Here is a 17,649-nt window from a genome sequence, read left to right on the forward strand (position 1 = left end):
CCCTGCGGAGTGGATCCTGGTGAGCGAAGTGTGAGACACCCAGTCTGGTTGGGACCTCCACACAGAGAAGTCGGCTGTTCCCCTTAGCCCCACATTGAGTCAGGAGAGCAGCACCTTGAAATTCCATCCTTTGCCCTTCTGCAGGAGAAATTGGTGAACCCCCAAGTGTCAGGAGGGGCCTCCATGGAGGCAGGACCCTTGCCCTGGGTTGTTGTGCCCAGGCTGCTGTGAAGAACACTTATGATTGCTGAAGGCACTGTGGGAAGGATTTCCAACACCAGTGTGGGACGTCTGGAGATTTAGAAGATCTTGCATGTCAAAGAGAAAAGACCACAAGAGGTCTCAGAACCTCATCATCTGAAGAGCAAGGCCTGTGGAGACGCGTCCTGGTCTCCTACACTTTCCCAGCTGCCTTCCAGTTGGATAGGACTGTTTAAGGCCAGCAGTCCCGTAGGGAATATGCTCTAATTTAGCATGTAGTGCTGCTCAAGTTGACTCCTAAGGTCACACTTAGACTTTGTTGCACGGGGCTAGTGTGGGCTGAAAGTCTCCTTCAGTATTGATTGGGAAATAACCAGCCTCACTAGAAGGGGGAGAGAGAGACTGGGATATCGCCCAGGACTACACTACCATACCGACCTTAACAGTCTGTGGTTATTATGTAGTGTGTTGTGTCTATGCTTTGAGTGTTTATATTAAAAAACTACTTTTTTTTATTAAAACAGGTATTTGACTCGACAAGTCAGCTTATTGTGGGTTACTGTTTGTGCTTTGAGTCTTGTGGCCGTGTATGCCTCACACCCAACTCCCTCTTGAAGAGCCTTGGCCTGCTAAACCCACACTGCCACTAGGAGCCGAGTGCTAAAAAGTGGTCGGGCTTTGCTCAGCTACTCAGGACCCATAGTAGGTTGGGCCCTGGCACAACAGGAGTAAAAGGCCACAACCCACATGTTTTGGCCCAGTAGCCCCTGCTTTCATTTTGACCCTCAGAAAGGGGTTCAGACACCAGGAATCCTGCAATATACCACTTACAACGGACTCCTTTAATGAGTGTTTTTTTTTTTTTTTTTTTTTTTTTTTACCTTCCCTGTCTGAGGACCCATGTGCCCGTGCCCTCCTTCCAATGCCTGTCTACCAACACACACATACCTAGATACCTGGTGTTCTGCTCTGCTGGAATTGTGTACACACAGTCATTTTCCTCTTAGAATGTCTTAATGGCTACGTTGAGGATCTATGTGGAGCAGATATAAAAAGACAACGTTTTTTGGGGTTTGTGCTCAAAGACAAAATGGTGGGGGGGATTAAATATCTTCAGCGATGGTGTCAAAATACCTTTTGATGGCCTTAAAGATGGGCATATGCCAAGTTCTTGTGAGCAGATTAAAGGGTTTCGGCAGTCAGACTACTTGGATAGAGTTTTTAGGTGAGATGGTGCTTTACTATTGGAAATGTTTGAATATGTGTTACAATTTTGAGTTAGATGTGATGCCAGATGGGTAACCAGTTTCTCAAGCAGTGGCTTTATGTGCTAGAAACCATGTTTGAGAAGCACCAGATGTGATGCAGTAGTCTGAAACGTGTGCCATTTTCTATTGTTTCTTGTAAGCTTTGTTGAGATTCTAGTTTTCCCTCAAAATTTGTGACATAAATTCTTAATTTTTTTGGGTAAGACTGCACTCCCCTGTGATTCTAGATCAGTACTTGGTCCGATACCTTCCTAAGCTTGCCTGCAAGCCATGTTCAGTATAGATGACTGATCTCTCTGACTGAAATTTGTTTTAATCTGGCCCACTTTTTACTTTATTACTTGGCATTTCTGCTGACTGATGAGTGAGTGCCCAAATCATCTGGCACAAATGCTCACCCATTGTGTTTACATGATTTAGTATTTCTGATTTACATTAGTTGTAGCACGTTAAAATAATTTGTTATAGAACACTCAGTGTCTCCTTTTCTTTTTCTCGCTCTGTCTCACGTTCAGAAGGGATGGGAGTATCTATAAAATGGGCTCACTCTGGTTGCTGATGGCATCATAGAATTGCCATAATAATCATTATGATGGATGATTGGGTATGTTAAAAAAAATAAGCAATGACCAACTTGGATGTATGAAGACCGTATATGAAAAGGAAGATTATTTGCCAAATCTTTTATCAAAGAGTACATTCATGTCACATTGCTTACACATGCTTAGACTTTTTAATGTATAATACACAGCATTTTGATGAAGATGATGCTGTTATTTGTATCCTTTCACATATCAAGTTTTGAATACTCCTTTCCAAAACAAATTAAGCCTGATTCACAAAACTAATTTTGGAACCAGTGTCTGTAAAACCAGCATTTATCCTTTTGATCATACGTTATTTGCTTTTTGTAGTTGTATAAAGGTTTGTAGCTTGTTTTATTTGTAGGACTCAAAAAAGGACAATGATGTGGCCAGCAGTTTTCTTTATTGCTGGCAGCCCAGAGATTGGTGGGGGAAAATACAGAGGGAGTAAATGTATTTGATGGGAGGGGGCAACAGGACAGCGGAGAGATGGAGAAAAAGCGGTCTGTTGCGCTCAGAGTTGGCTGTCCTACCAAATGTTTTTGTTTATTACAGATTATGTGTGGATCATTAGGCCACACAAAGAGAAAGTGGGTGAGTTGGGTGGCAACACCGACAGTGGCTGGTGGCAAGGAGGGCCTTGAGGCAACACAGAACACACAGGCTGGGTGGGAGTGGCTGGGAGCAAAAACACAAACTAAAGGAGGCTATGGGACAGGAACGACATTGACATCAGTGGAGATATGGCGGTTGGGGACAAGCAACACTGGGAAGGGAGAGACATGGAGGGGTTAGAAGTACACAAGGAGGGCTGCTGAAAAAGCTGTGCTCTGGTAGACTACTTAAGCCAAAAATAAAAAAGTAGGGCCTAAAAAAATGGGCAGTGGGAGAAAACGAGTAATGCAACTACTCTTCACAGGACGGACAAACACAGAAAGAGGAAGGGACACTACGCTAGCTGACCTACAAGAAGCGAGTAAATAAGAGTGACAATTTAGCTATCCAGTGGTGACTAATTGGCAGTGTCCGAGCGCACTGATAAAAAAACTAAATGTCTGGAAGAAACATGAAACATCTCATGCATTGTCGAGGTGAGACGTAAGCAACTGATCGTCACAATGCCTGTGGTGGAAGGACCCTAATCCATATGAAGCAATCGGCACCTGATCCGTGCTACTGCTGAAAGAAGTGGTGCTGGCTCGTGCTGCCAAATTAGAAGGTGGCAGTGAGAGCAACTATGAAGCCCACAGCTGGTAGACAGTAGGTGGGCTCCATGCAGGCTGTAGAGCACAGTATCTCTCGATAGCGCATACGCTGAAGCAGTCAAGACCACCTAAACATTATCCAGTCCAGAACCACACATGGCCAACCATTGGAATCTGCAACACCTTCCCATAAAATAATAGAGGTAGGGAAGTAAAATAATATCCCATAGGAAATAATGTTAAATTATTTAAAACAGTTAAATATAAAAATATTATTTAATGTTAAAATGTATTATTCAATTATAAAACGTTTAATAGTGTTTTTTTTAATTAAAGTATAACTGCATTAATTTTAATTCTAAGCACCACTTTTAATAATTACTGATGTCTATTAAAAAGCATTTTTTTTTCTTTCAGTCAGAATGTATTTTTTTAAATTTAATCCAAAAACTAATTTTTTTCTAATATATCTCCAATAATGAAAGATTTATTTAAAAATTAAAATAATAATACTGTAACGCTGCCAGGCATGGTAACATTGTCAGGCCTGGTGGCATGCGTCCTGTGTCCCTGCGGCTGAGTGTCATAATAGTACTGGAGTGTGTTTTTAATTTTGTTCTACATTTAAAATAAATAAATATATAAACTTAACTTACGTTAATATTTATTATAAACATATTCTTAATACTACTTTTCGAATTAAATAATTTTTATCTTTTTCCCTAAACTTTACCATCGGGGCATGGTAGCATAGGGTTTTTTAAAGTAATTTACACTTTGATTTTGTGAATATGCATTAGGTAGTTAACTTACTCCAAAGGTAAAATACTGAAAATGTTAAGTTACCTTTATGAAACCGCCCCATTGTAAATAGGTAAACTTGCTTCTAAAAAGTTGTGGCTGCCTTGCAGCCTCATGGCCACCCAAGTTTATTTAGGCTCTGATTAGAAATGGGCTGATACATTCCAAAATGTGCAGTAACTCCTTTTACCACATGTCGTCTTAATTTTGCAGGCTTTACTTGAAGGCGTTTGCTTGGTTTAGGAGGAATTTACAGACCCGGTAAAACCCTCAAATTGTGATGTCTATTTTTACAGTGTGGTATATATCCCCCATTTCAAGATACTCGTTATTGGGATTATGGGGGGGGTTCACGATGTGAGATGCCTGTATCACGTGCCGTAAGCTGTGGGGTCTACTACAAGAGAAGTAGTATTCTATGTCTCAACTCTGTCACACTTTATGCTCTTGTTTATTAGTGAAAGATCAGCTCCCAGATTCGTAGTATTCATTGTCCAAGGTTGGTTTTCATGACCCAAGCAGTTTTTAAAAGAGTTGAGTGAGTTCGCAGCTCAAGCATTGTTATAGTTTTCGGGCCTGAGTGAATGAGATGGCTATTTACTTCTCCGACCTGCTACGAAGATTTATTATTTTTTTAACCTTTTATTTATCATTTTGAATATATCAACACACAACTCTCAGAACAAATTGACACTACAAACATGAAAAAAAGAAAACCTCAAATGAAGGATTGTGACAAAAAAACACATTAAGACAATTCGATAGAGACCTATACAATAAAGGGCAACAGTACAATTAATTATTTTGTAAACTCTACTCGTGGTTCATACAGTATAAAGTATACATTGGAGCCAGGTCAGTCAGTACCAATCTTCTCGTCATCTGAGTTCAGCTTTAAAAGATGATCTTGTAGAAGCTGCCAGATGTCTGGAGGTAATGGGATGTAGGAAGGCATATAGGTCACTTGTAGTGTCACAGAAAGTCATATCTCATAGCCAGACAGCGGTGATGGGAAGGTGAGAACTGCCCAGCAAAGTGCAATTTGTTACTTGGCCAGTAGTAAGGCGATGCCCGCAAACTGTCGCTGACCAGAGCTCAACCTGGAACCACGAACCCGTGTTGCTCAGAGGGTAGCGTTAAAGTCTCTCCATCCATTAGGTGATCTATGCCCCACCCAAACAAGATTCGTCAGAAGACATCCCAGAGTGTTGAAAAAGCTGTTAATCGATGCAGTGGGGATATTTAGGAATAGGTACAAAAAAAACATGGGGTAGGACCACTATGTTTATGATGGTAATGCGCCCCGATGCCTTCAGGGGTAGTCTGACCCATTGTTCCGCCTACGAGGTGAACTCTAAGTCGCGGGCCCATATTTCCAACATATGACTTCAGGTTTGTCCCTGTGTAGGAAGATACCCAGGTATTTTGGAAAGGCAGTGCAACAGCACAAGGGAGTGTCTAAACCACAGGTTACGGTGGCCTCCGTGAGTGGGAAGAGCCTGGATTTGCCCCAGTTAATCAGTAAGCCAGAGAAAAGCACCCAAAAATATTATTAATTGACGGATAAGGGGCAGGTGAGATTAGTGGCTAGATTGCGAACGAATAGCAGAATATCGTCTGCATATGATGAAACCAAGAGTGGGCCCTGTTGAAAGTGGAGGCCTCAGCCCAAGTGATGCTCCTGCAGGTGCCAAGCAAGTGGGCCCATGGCCATGGTGAAATGTAGGGGTGAGGGAGCCTTTTGGTATTCCCAGTTTGGCATCGCACGGAGGAACTGCCATTCAGCGAATTGAATGCTTTCGCAGCATCCAGTAGCGCAAGTGCTGCAGGGAGAGTTGTGGATATTTGATTCAGGACCTCAAAATGGTGCCCAGATTTATCAATGTGGAGCGATGGAGTACAAAGCCAGATTGCATAGGGGAGATTATGCTTCCCATAAGAATCGATAGATGCTCTGCTATGACCTTGGTAAGTATCTTGTCGTCATGCTTCAAGAGAGGTAGGGGTCTGTATGAGGTGCAGAGGTAGGCAGGTGTATCAGGTTCCACAATAGGATAATGACGGCCTCACGTAGTGGGGGGCGTAATATGCCCGACTTAAGTGACACTGCATAAGCCTCCAAGAGGTGGGGAGCAAGTATATGTTTATATGCTTTGTGAAAGTACCCGGTAAATCCGTCGAGGCCTGGGGCTTCAGCGCCACTCAGGGCATCAATGGCTTGTGTTATTTTGTCACATGTGATCGGGGCAGCCAGGAACCGTTGTTGCTCTGGGGTGAGCCACACCATTGCCGTTTCGACAGGTATTCTGCGAGTGCAGACTCATTCCCACTAGAACGCGACGTGTATTTTCGTTGATAGTATTCAGAGACCACCTGGACAATGGTGGCGTTACCGAGGACGACACAGAATTCCAACAGTGAGCCCTTTCGTGCTCTATTCTCAGCTTGTCTTAAAGCATGCTTTTTCTCTTCTTCTGTCTTTTGGTTTAACAAAATGAGATGAGGAACATGAAACTGATTCTAAGAGTTAAAACCATGTGCTACCTGCCGACCAAGTGAAGAGCTGCGTTGTGACCCCTGCCTCCTTCTGTAGTTCTGTTTTTTTACTCTTGCTACAATTTTTGAGCCCAACTAAAATCGTTTTTCATCCCACAATTAGCGATAGTTCTGAAGAAGGAATGCTGTTTTGTGTTTGCACTGCCAACCTGTTGATGTGAGGTTCTGTGGATTGAAAGACTTATGGCCAATTATGGATTTTTTGGGGGTTCGATTGGGCAAGAAGAAGCCTGTACTGCGGGAGCAGGGAAGCTTTGCTGCAATTGTTCATCTGTTGGGCCTGTGGGAGGGCTCTCTTAATGCAAAGAGGATTTTCTGCCGCCTCTATGGGTGACAGTAAAAGTAACGCTAAAAGCATATGACAGTGCCACAGTTAGCCACAAAAACCTAAACACATCCGCATGATGGGTCCTTTCAAACACATTTTGCAGCCAGCGTAGAACCCCAGTACATTCACTAGCATCCCTCAAGAGAATGAAATAACTGCTGCTAGCTAGGCAGGTAATCTGACAGTTTGTCCGCAATAGTTTGGTATATCGTAATTACAGCATCATTTACAAATCAGAGTGAATTAGTATTGATAGTTTCTGCTTTGTAATTCTATTCGCCATCTACTCTAAAAGATTTTTTATATCTGTTAAAACCTGAAACCACTAATCATGCATTACTCTTACCACTTCTCACTGTCTTAATTAGGATATTGAATTTTACACATTTTCTACCTGTCCAAGGGATGGAATGCATCAGAAATCTACTTATCTTTAAAAACATCCACTTGTCTCTTTTAACGCTATGCAGTGAGGTGACAATTAATGGAATAGTTCCCATATCAGAGCTCTGATATTAGACTCTACGATTGTGCCACTGCTGATAATATCAGGAGCTGGAATCTAGCAAAACTCTGATTTTGCCCCTTTCCACAAATCTACATACAGGGTTGGAAGCATATGGGAAGTGATACTTCCAAGTTTGGAAGGCCATTGGAGTCTCTAAATACTCACACACTAAAACATTACCCCCTCTTGGATCGTGTTGGACATTTACAGCTGACAAGTGAAGAATTAAAACATTTTCTGAATTTAAGTCGCAGGGGGCTGTAGGGAAACTGAGATAGCACCCATCACTGATTTTTTTTTTTAGGCACACTGATATAAGAATGTTTGTGTTTGCAGATGCAAAAACTGAATTCGCAAAAAGTTTGCTAGGGTTAATTTCCAGACCTACATCTGAACACTCCTGGGAATTCATGAAAATCATAAAAATAAACCATTGCAAAGGCATGCACCTACAGGTGCTCTTTTGTGACTGTCGGTAAGAATCAGGCCCCTAATTTGTTTTCATGTTACCTATAACGGTTTTACACAGAGTCTCCATTTAAAAAAAAATATTGGCTTGCATCATACATGTTTTACTAAATGATGCCTGAGGGAAATGGCTTGTAAAGTTGTATAGTAGTTGAACAAAACAGTTTCTTCAAGTTGCATTTTTTTTTTAATAGTCAGCACATTTCCATTTCATGCTTTAATGGTTGTATATGCATGCAATCAGGGAGCATAACAAATAGCCTCAAGTTGTTAAATTATGCCAACGTATAGATGTTTTTATACTAAACACATGGACAGTAATGCAAGCTGAGCTTATTAATGGCAGGGAATCATCATTCACTGATCCATACTTTGGTTCTTTAAACAGGTAGCCAGAGCATTTGTGCTTTAGGGGCTTTAGCTACTTGTCCAGTGGACAAACCAAACATGAAATCTTGTTGAGCGTATGCCCTGGGCAATAGGAATTCCACATCCCTATAGATATATTTAACAGCAACTCCAGTGATAATGCTTCTAAGTTGGACCACATTGGCATTTTTGGGTCAAGCAGAGTCTGTAGGCAGGGTGCACTGATCCAGAGGGTGTCAGATATATCCACTCAGGCCGGTGCTGTTAGCACTCTAATAAAATGGCTTGAGTTGTTTGAACAACATCTGTCTGTTACCCCTGGTGGGAGCTATCTAGAAATCCTTCACAGGACCTAACATGGTAACATTATAAGGGCATCCTTTCTCTGTAATTATTAGACTACTTTTTCTACAGCCATTATTTATAACTCATAGCAACATCATGCAATACGTTTGAAAAACAAAAAAGTAAGAGTCTAACTGTCAGTATTCTAGTTTATTTATTTAGACCATGGTCATTCCTGACTACACCCTTCTTATCACATGAAACTGCACTTGTATTTTTTAAACTTTTTGCACCGCTTGACATTATCCACTTTATTAAAAAAAAAAAAAAAAACCTTTGTGCATAATACATTTCCCATTTTTCCCTAACTGAATTTTTCTCTAACTGAATTTTTCTCTTGTGGCTCTACAGCACTTTAACCATTTCGTTTTCATTCAGGTTCCATATTTTTCCTACTGGCCTATTCGTTTTTGACGTTTGAAAACCACGTGCTAACTTTTCTGAAGACTCCAATCCTTAGTTTTTACTTACTCTTCAGCGTTCATTAATTGGTCATATTTTTATGACCATTCATCTTCCTCTTTAGTACACTGACATGAACCCCTGTACAGATGTAGTGTCGTGCAGGATGACAATAATGATTCAAGATTTGAAGTGTGAATGGTGTGGTCTGTGGCAGGACCACATGGACTCCCATCTGAAGAGCTCTGGCTGCGGGCACCCTTCTCGGTGTGCTGGTGCTGCTGAAATGAGCTCTTGCTGTGGACGAGGATGGTAACAAATGCCTAAAGATATGAGAAGAGGACATCTTGAGATGCCGGGACCTAGTGAGGGAGTGTTTCAGGAGAGTTTCTGCAGGTGGGGCATGTTACCACCAGCTATCTTGGGACCAATGCCAAACTCTGCAATTGAAAAAGAGGCAAACCTGTAGGTAAGACTTGGACCCACTCTGAATCGCAAGCAAGCCAGGAACTGAAGAAGGTACGACAGTTTTCTTAAGTATCTGAAGGGAGAGAAATAAAAGTCAAAACACAACTAATGGGAGATGAGAGAAATGGCAAAAAATGACTTTTATGGCTACCTTTCAATAGTGGCATGCGCTGCAATATGGCAACACAGCAAATAGACATTGGCAATACCTTTTATAGATTGAAAGGCAAAGAGTTACCTGTGGGGGAGCTGTAAAGAAGAGCAAATTTCAGGCTTCTGAGGTTGTCTGGATACGATTTAAGACAGGCAGTTGGGTAACCTGGCCATTTTACGTGTAGCAGCCCTGGATGGAACTAAATGCTGAAAGCAAGGAAGGCTAGGGCCCAAAACGATATAAAGATTGCTGGAGTGAACTTACAAACACACTTTCTGAGGGGTGGTGTCCGTTCGCATGCTGCCAGTTCATTAGAAATGGAAACAACAAACTCTGAGAGTCCTCCACAGCTGGCAAAAGATGATCTGCAAAGTTGTCTGTCAAATATGCATCAGAAAATCTCAAACACGTCACAACACAAATGTAATGTCTAAAGGCAGACATAGCGACAGCTCTTGCAAGATGTCTAAGGATACTTAAGCTGTTGGAAAATGTGTTGCCAACAATGAGAATAATCTATCCATCAAAAGCCAGCAGAAGGAGTAATCCTAAAAAGCGCAGGCCCGACATCGAGGAAGAAGGAAGAGATAAGAGATCTATAGGACAAATATGCTTACCTGAAGGATCGGTCTCTCGGTGATAATGTTTGTGTGAGAGGCAGATAGAGGGGCAGATGTCTTTCAGTACTTCATGAATCTCTTCTAGGCCATACTGAGAGAAGGTCAGGACTTTGTGATTCCAGTTGTTGGGCCCACAGAGTGGGGGCCCGCGGACATGTTTCAGGGGCCCTGCCAAGAGTTGTTACAGCCAAACTGGGATCCTCAAACTTTAAAGACAGAATTTTGAGGGATATCATAATAACATAGGACATCATCTTCCAGAGCCACCCAGTTGCATTGTTCCAAGATCTCTGGCAGAGTACATTGAACAAAAGTAGGGCACTGATGCCGGTCACCCGCAGAACTATGAAAGAGACAAGTCTGATACAGATATACATTACTCTTTGCCCTAAGCCTCTAGTTGGATTCCAAAACTCATGAGATTCCAATGATGGCGGAAGCCAAAGAGATACTCCGGAACGGCGTGAATACGGCCGTGTCTGAAAGAAAGACAACCTTGAAATCGAAGTGATTTGAACTTTTGCCCTCAGGTTTTACGAGGATACTAAGCAGGTAATCTCTTCCTTTAAGAGCTATGAGAGCAAGAGACTGGCTCTGAAGTTTGCCACGCTTTATTTGATCTTTGTCCTGTTTCTCACACTTTATTAGTAGTGGTGAATGAGAGCTTGACAGCAGTTATGTGTGGGGGTGAGGCGGCTGGGTCCTCGGAGGGGTGGAGTACAGGCAGCAGCAGACCACAGTGCGCTTCACAATAATGTTCGGTTGTATCTGGTCCGGTTCCAGAATGGGGGATGTTTTGGGGGAGAGAAATGGGCATCAGAATTTATTTGAGGGGGAAGGGGGAATTTAGTTGGCAGTTGGGAGGGGGTTTAAATGGGTTGCCTTAAACGAAGCTGAGGGTGACCAGATTCATATGGTGCATACGTAAACGGGAATGCTGGAATGTCATAGATGGTATGCAGCTTTGCTTTTTAACCCAATTATGGTGAACCTTATTTCTGGAATGTGTGCAGACTCTGTTCCGAGGTTAAGAGACATAATATTTGACGGGAGGTGAAGTTTATAATTCCTGTTATATTATGCCTTCAGGAAACTCGCAGGTTTAACAAAAACACTCAACTTGTGAAAAACAGACTATACCCCCTTCTGTGCTTGTTACAGCAGAGAGAAAAAGAGGTGGAGTGATGATTGGATTTCACAAAGCCTTTCAAATCCAGATGAACAAGGTGGTACAAGAAATGAAAGAGGGAATAGTTTAGGTTCTGTTCTAGGATAGAGCTAGTTTTGGGACCCCAGGCATACTGGAAGCTACAAGATTTATCTCCCAGGTACCAATTGAGTTATCGGATCACACCTTGCTTACCTGAAAAGCAGATTAGACCAAACAGATCAATAGGAGGGGCAGCTGACAATTTGATAAATATCTCCTGAAAGACAGATTGATAACTCATCATTTTAGGAAAACTATTCAGCAATACTTTTACTTTTGCATTTTTAAGTTAAAACCTTCGAGAAACCCAGTAAAATATTGTATTAAACAAACCATAGTTGCCCAGACGTTTCTAGTCAATTCTACTTTGAGGAGTAAGACAACTGGGAGGTCTCCCTGAGTATCCTCTGGAATGCCTTTAAATCTTTTATCATGGGATGAGGTATTGCTGAGAGGAAAGGACAAATCGGAATGCTTAGTAAGAGAAAGATTGAAAGCAGATCTCCGAGTATTGGAAGTGAGATATAAGGAATATGGATCTTTTAGATCCCTGCGAGATGCTACATCCTTGAGAGGGCAAATTCATCTCTTTGCTGTTGGGAAATATGAAGAAAAAAAACCTTCTTAGCCTGAAACAAAGATTTTATGTGAAGACAAACATGACTTATTTACCTCTGGCAAGAAGACTTATACTGTTATCAATAACCAAGAGAATCTCCAATCTACTTCATTCGGAGAATATTATGCTAAGCTACATTCTGAGGGTGAAGTATCAGAAGAAACCGAAAGCTTCGGGAGACTACCTGACTCCATAAAAGCAATCACTGGTTAATTGTCAGGCTTTAGAAGGTTTGCTGAGGAGATCCTGGCAGCAATCAAAGAATTGCACCCCAATAAAAAAACGGGGCCTAATGGCCTAACTAATTTATTTTGCAATAACAAGGTGATGGATGGATGGAATGCTTGAATTCATCTCATTCAGGGCGCATTCGAGTTCACTACTTCATGCCCACCATGCCACTCTTGACAAGACCCACCTTATGCAAAACAGTTCGACCCTGCTCCTCATGGGAACAGTCTGTCTCAAACTACCAGGCAAAGCCACCTCAAGAAAGGACGACCATCAATCCCAGACTGGTTTCACCACTTGAGGCTTGTCAGTGGGGTATAGCGATGGCACATGGAGCACTTAACCCATGACTGGGCATACCCATCACAGTTAGGGCACACTTAGGGCATCAACTGCAGCAGCAACAACAACAAGGTGATGGATGGAATGCTTGATTTGATCGTAACTATTGGTAAACGCTCGGACTACGTTCCAGTCCATCATTTTTCACCCCCATGTGGCTTTAGGTAAAGGCCTGACTCATGCCAGTCAGTACTGCCCCTGCTGCTCGTGGAAACAGTCTGTCCCAAAATATCAGGCAAAGCTCCCTCTAGACCACAAACATCCACAGACCGGTTTCGCCCTACTTGTCAGTGACACATTCCATCAATCACCTTGTGGTTGTTGTAATTCATTTTACAAGCATTTGTGCCTTGAAGTGATTCCAAAACGGGTGGAGAAGTTCAACTTTTTTTTTTTTTTCTCTTTCTCCATTTGCGCATTGTTACTCCCTGAATGACTGAGGTAAATGTCACATTAATTCATAAGTTGGGAAGGTTTATGGGCATCATATATTCCTTTAGAGCTGTTGAATTTGGACTTGAACATTTTCACCAGAATCTCCCACCGCATCTACCCTAGTTTATACACCCAGATCAATCTAGTTTCATATCTAATATGATTGCCTCCCTCACTAGTGATTTACACAGATGGCAACAACGTTTTATATAATGGTTGGGAAGATTTGCCGCAATGATAATAAATGTATAACCTAGGCTACTATATCTCTTCTAGGCTCTTTCAGCGGATTTCCCTGAAAAACACATGAAGGCCCTCCAGACAGCAATTCACACAATTATTTGGGTGGGAAATGAGCATAGGTGGTGAAGACGGTTCTAAAAGCAGGTAGGAGATTAGGAGGGCTAGTAATACTAGTGCATAACGAGGGCTAGTATTACTGCATATTAAAGGCTAATATCAAGCAACCCAACTCCAGATTCTTTTTGAATCGTGTCAGTATGAAACTGAAACACAATGGATACATATGCATGCAGCCCGAATTAGTTGTGCCCCATGTGATATTCTGTAGCTTCTGTAATCCTCTAGACTCCCTGTCTGTCATTACTCAGAGATATCGAACCCAACAATAGAGGGGTGGGACTGAGTGACCAAAAGTCCGAGGCTAACATTTTTCTATTCTCCTTTGTCTTTTCCTGCGCAACCCACATTTTACACCGGGATTGGTGGGGATATTTGTCAGGTGATCTTGTTGGAGGGGGGGTAGGGACGGGGGGGGGGTAGAATGTTGCTGGATATGGTTCATGATGGGAAGGTCAAAGTGTCTGAAAAATGTAAATTAGGAATTTCATAAAAGGGAGGCAGAACATTTGCAATACTTTCAACTACGAAATTGGCTCTTATCAGGGGAGAATATAGCAGCAGGCATTAGACCCTTTAACCTATGGGCAAAGACTTTCTCTGGTTATGCCAACCAGAAGAATTTAATATCTACACAACGCTTGTAGACTCGGGACCTGAAATTCATTTGGCTTACATAAAAAGACAGTAGCATATTCTGGGTAAATACATTTCCCTTCCTCACTTGCAGATTTTGTTTTTTGATATCCGCTCTTTATGTAGTGGTTTGAATGAACAGGAAATCAATGTATAAACACACGGTGTTGTGGCACATCCTCCCCTAGAAAACTTAAGCATATATATGGTAGCACAGAAGGGAAATGCTGGAGGGAATGTGATCAGAGTGGAGATGATCTGAATATGTGGTGGTCCCGCCCCTTCCTACAGACCTTCTGGAAGGAGATTTTGTGCCATATCAGGAGCCTATTGAGATACATTAACAATACTACTGGGCTTAAAGTGAAATTACAGACTTTCCTGTGGTGGCTGGAGACTGGCAACTATTGTGGTTTTAGCAGGAAACCAACTAAGAGCTTAACAGTGGAAAAACTAGAAAGATACAAAATATTCAGGAATAGTCTGGCATATTGTGGTCATTGCTAGATACAGAAAAGCTGACTTGTGACTTAAATGACATGCAGGGTAAGTTTGAAAACACATGGTAGCCTCTGCTTAACTGTCTGATAAGGGTGGGCCTACATTCACATGACCAAGTTTATTAAGATCGTTGAGAGTGGACTAATTGGAAATGCTATTTGATTGGGATTGATGAAATGATGCATAGAAACACATGGTGTCCTAGTGAAATGTAATAGTTGTTACATTTGCACTCTGTGAATTTTAATGCAGGTGAACCTAGTTGTGGAGGGTGAAGGAAAATAATATGAAATTGTGCAAAATGTTGCACTTATTCAGTTTGGTAAGTTAGGAATCTCTTTGTTTGGTTGTTGAGATAACAGAAAAAAAGATTTGATATGTGATTGTTGTACAGAGTGTTCTGGATAAACTGAAGAGGTAAAAAATATTATGGCAAGTTTAATACACATGACAAAGGACCCTCCATATTATGAATGAGGTGAGCTGTGCTGAGCTTGTTATTTTATTTAGGTATTTATAATGATTTTCAGTGCTGCAGCTGCAATTTCATGCCCTTTGCTGCAGACCTTGGCACCGAGAACCAAAATATTGTTCTTGTTGTTCAGTGAATGAAGGCCCTAAGTCCCAGGAGCCACAGATGTTTATTCCAGAAGATGGAAGGTAACCACTGCAGTGATTGTCTGTAAACTTTGTTCTGTGGAGATATGTATACCAGATTGAAGGAGATCACAACTCACAATTTCCAAACCCTTTTCATGAATATGCCTCAAAGACAGACAGTTTGGCCACTGTGGCCTCAAACTATCTTCAAGTAAAGTCTCATATGCACCCTTCTATCCTTCCAGGGCCAGGCCTCTGCTTATTTTAGTAATCTGATAAACAATATGTGGCTATATACCATTCCTTGTTGGAAAAGAAAAAGTGCATTTATTTACCCTCCAATAGATTTATCCAGCATTTGTATCGTCTGTAGGGTCAGATTCATTGCCACAGTCCTCCTCCCACTGAAGTCTCTGGCCTTCCTTTTCTTTTCATAAAGGACTTAAGAGGCTGCCAGAACCAACAGCCGACATGTCTTGTACAACTCAACAGACCTGTCTAGTAGAAGCAACCTCGCATTTCTGACTTCTAACAGGCCATTTTGAATTGAATTGTGTTTTTGACATTCCTTCTTTACTTCATAGCCGGTAGTGGATTTGCATAGGGGTTTTGACCCAGATTATCAAATTTGATGATGTGATATGGAGTAGAAGTTTAGGCTCTCCCTCCTAATGGTCACACCTTAGTGCCAAGAAGGTTTTATGCCTCATGCCCAAATAGAAGAACCATTGCAAAGGAAAGTACATTTTTATGTTGAACTCAAATGTGTGGGGCTTGTGTTACATTTTGGAAGTATTTCTAAATACACATTTTGTTACCAGATCATCCGGTAAAGCTCATTTGAATCAGAGTCTAATGTGTGAAATATAATAATTTCATTTATCCAGAGAGCTGGATAATTGATTTTCATTATTTTTTGTAAAAGAAAGTGATGATTTTGGATTCACCAGGATATAGTCTGCTTCAATGTTGTTTTGTGTGTTAAATTTACCACGTAAATTATCAGACAGCATGGCCTAAATTTAGTACAATAAGCATAGGAAATTTATGGGTGTTAGTTAATCTTTTTTTTTATTGTATACTTCACAGGAGGAAGCAAGGAGTTGAAGTGCCATATCTACTACAGTTACTGTGAGCCACCCATTTATCACTTTTCTTCACATCTCATCAGACCTTTGAACAAAGATCCCTTCCTCTTCTCACTAAACATTCTCCACAACCGTGAGAAGTAGACTCTGATTAGTCTTGTGCCTTCATTCATGATTGCTTGTGGATCTTAACCTTGCTTTCTCTATTAAAATAAGTCTGTACTGCATTGTCATTGTTGACGTCAACCAGCCTGTGTTGCAGTACATCACTGAGATCAATCAAGAATGTGTCTCTGCTAAGATTCCGCCAAAGACCCAAAAGATTTTGCCATGGAGTTCCTCAAAGTAGCATCCACTGTTTGTTTCCTTTGGACTTTGCTGACTTGCATATCTTCTCAGAATCTGATTAAGAATTCCAGAGACCAAAAGACAGAGCACCAGCTGCTTATCAACGAAGTCAATGCAGACAACCCGGGTCTGGACACTTCTGAATTTGTGGAACTGTATCACACAAGTGGCCAGAAAGTCCCCTTAGATGGTTACTTTGTGGTCTTTTACAATGGAAAGTTCAATACAGCCTATAAAGTGTTAAATCTCAATGGGTTTTTTACAGATGAAAGAGGATTCTTCCTTGTGGGGTCCTCAACTGTGACACCGATTCCATCTGTGGTTTTAGCTCCTAACACCATCCAAAATGGGCCGGATGCAATCGCTTTATATCAAGGCATGGGTACATACCGAGAGAACATGCGTGTGACCAGCGAGGGGTTGATAGATGCCTTGGTACACAAATCCAAAGACACTGATAAGGCAGATGTTTTGATCAGTGTTTTGACTCCAGGTAGGGAGGCTTTCTTGGAGGATCCTCTGTTCAGGACTACAGATGAGTCAATTGAACGCTGCCTTGGCCCTGATTCCCAGTGGACTTTTCAAGTTTCTGCACCTTCTCCAGGCAAGGAGAACCACTGTGGCTCCTCTCCTACGTGGAACTCCTCATTAGCTATTGTTATCAATGAGGTCAGCACTGTGTACTCCCCTGGGGAGTTTGAATTTGTTGAGCTGCAGGGACCACCATCAACCCATTTGGAAGGCTTGGTGTTGGTACTTCTTGATGGAAAGACGAAACAAGTCTACTTCTCCATGGACATTCAAGGAAAGACTTCTTTAGATGGACTGTTTCTAATTGGACCTGCTCATCCCAAAGTTGAAGGTAAGGACTGAAGAAAGGAACTTTCAATATTGGTGATAATTATTCAATATTTAATTTGATTTAGCATGGCCTTTATATGAAACAGTAGACTAATGTTGTTAAACTTTGAATTGTGTTATAAGGTTCTGTGACATAAGCGC

General features: G+C 41.6%; 1 protein-coding gene across 1 annotated transcript in view; it reads left to right on the forward strand.

Moving 5' to 3' along the window:
* LOC138261557 (uncharacterized) overlaps positions 1 to 17,649 on the forward strand; it is a 403,078-nt gene that overhangs the window by 30,316 nt on the left and 355,113 nt on the right. Inside the window, exon 2 of the mRNA XM_069210617.1 lies at positions 16,301 to 17,509. Coding sequence (XP_069066718.1) covers positions 16,630 to 17,509 — 880 coding nt within the window. The 5' untranslated portion in view covers positions 16,301 to 16,629. The remainder of the gene's footprint in view (positions 1 to 16,300; positions 17,510 to 17,649) is intronic.

This window comes from Pleurodeles waltl, chromosome 10, assembly GCF_031143425.1.
Source record: "Pleurodeles waltl isolate 20211129_DDA chromosome 10, aPleWal1.hap1.20221129, whole genome shotgun sequence".
Classification (NCBI taxonomy): Eukaryota; Metazoa; Chordata; class Amphibia; order Caudata; family Salamandridae; genus Pleurodeles; species Pleurodeles waltl.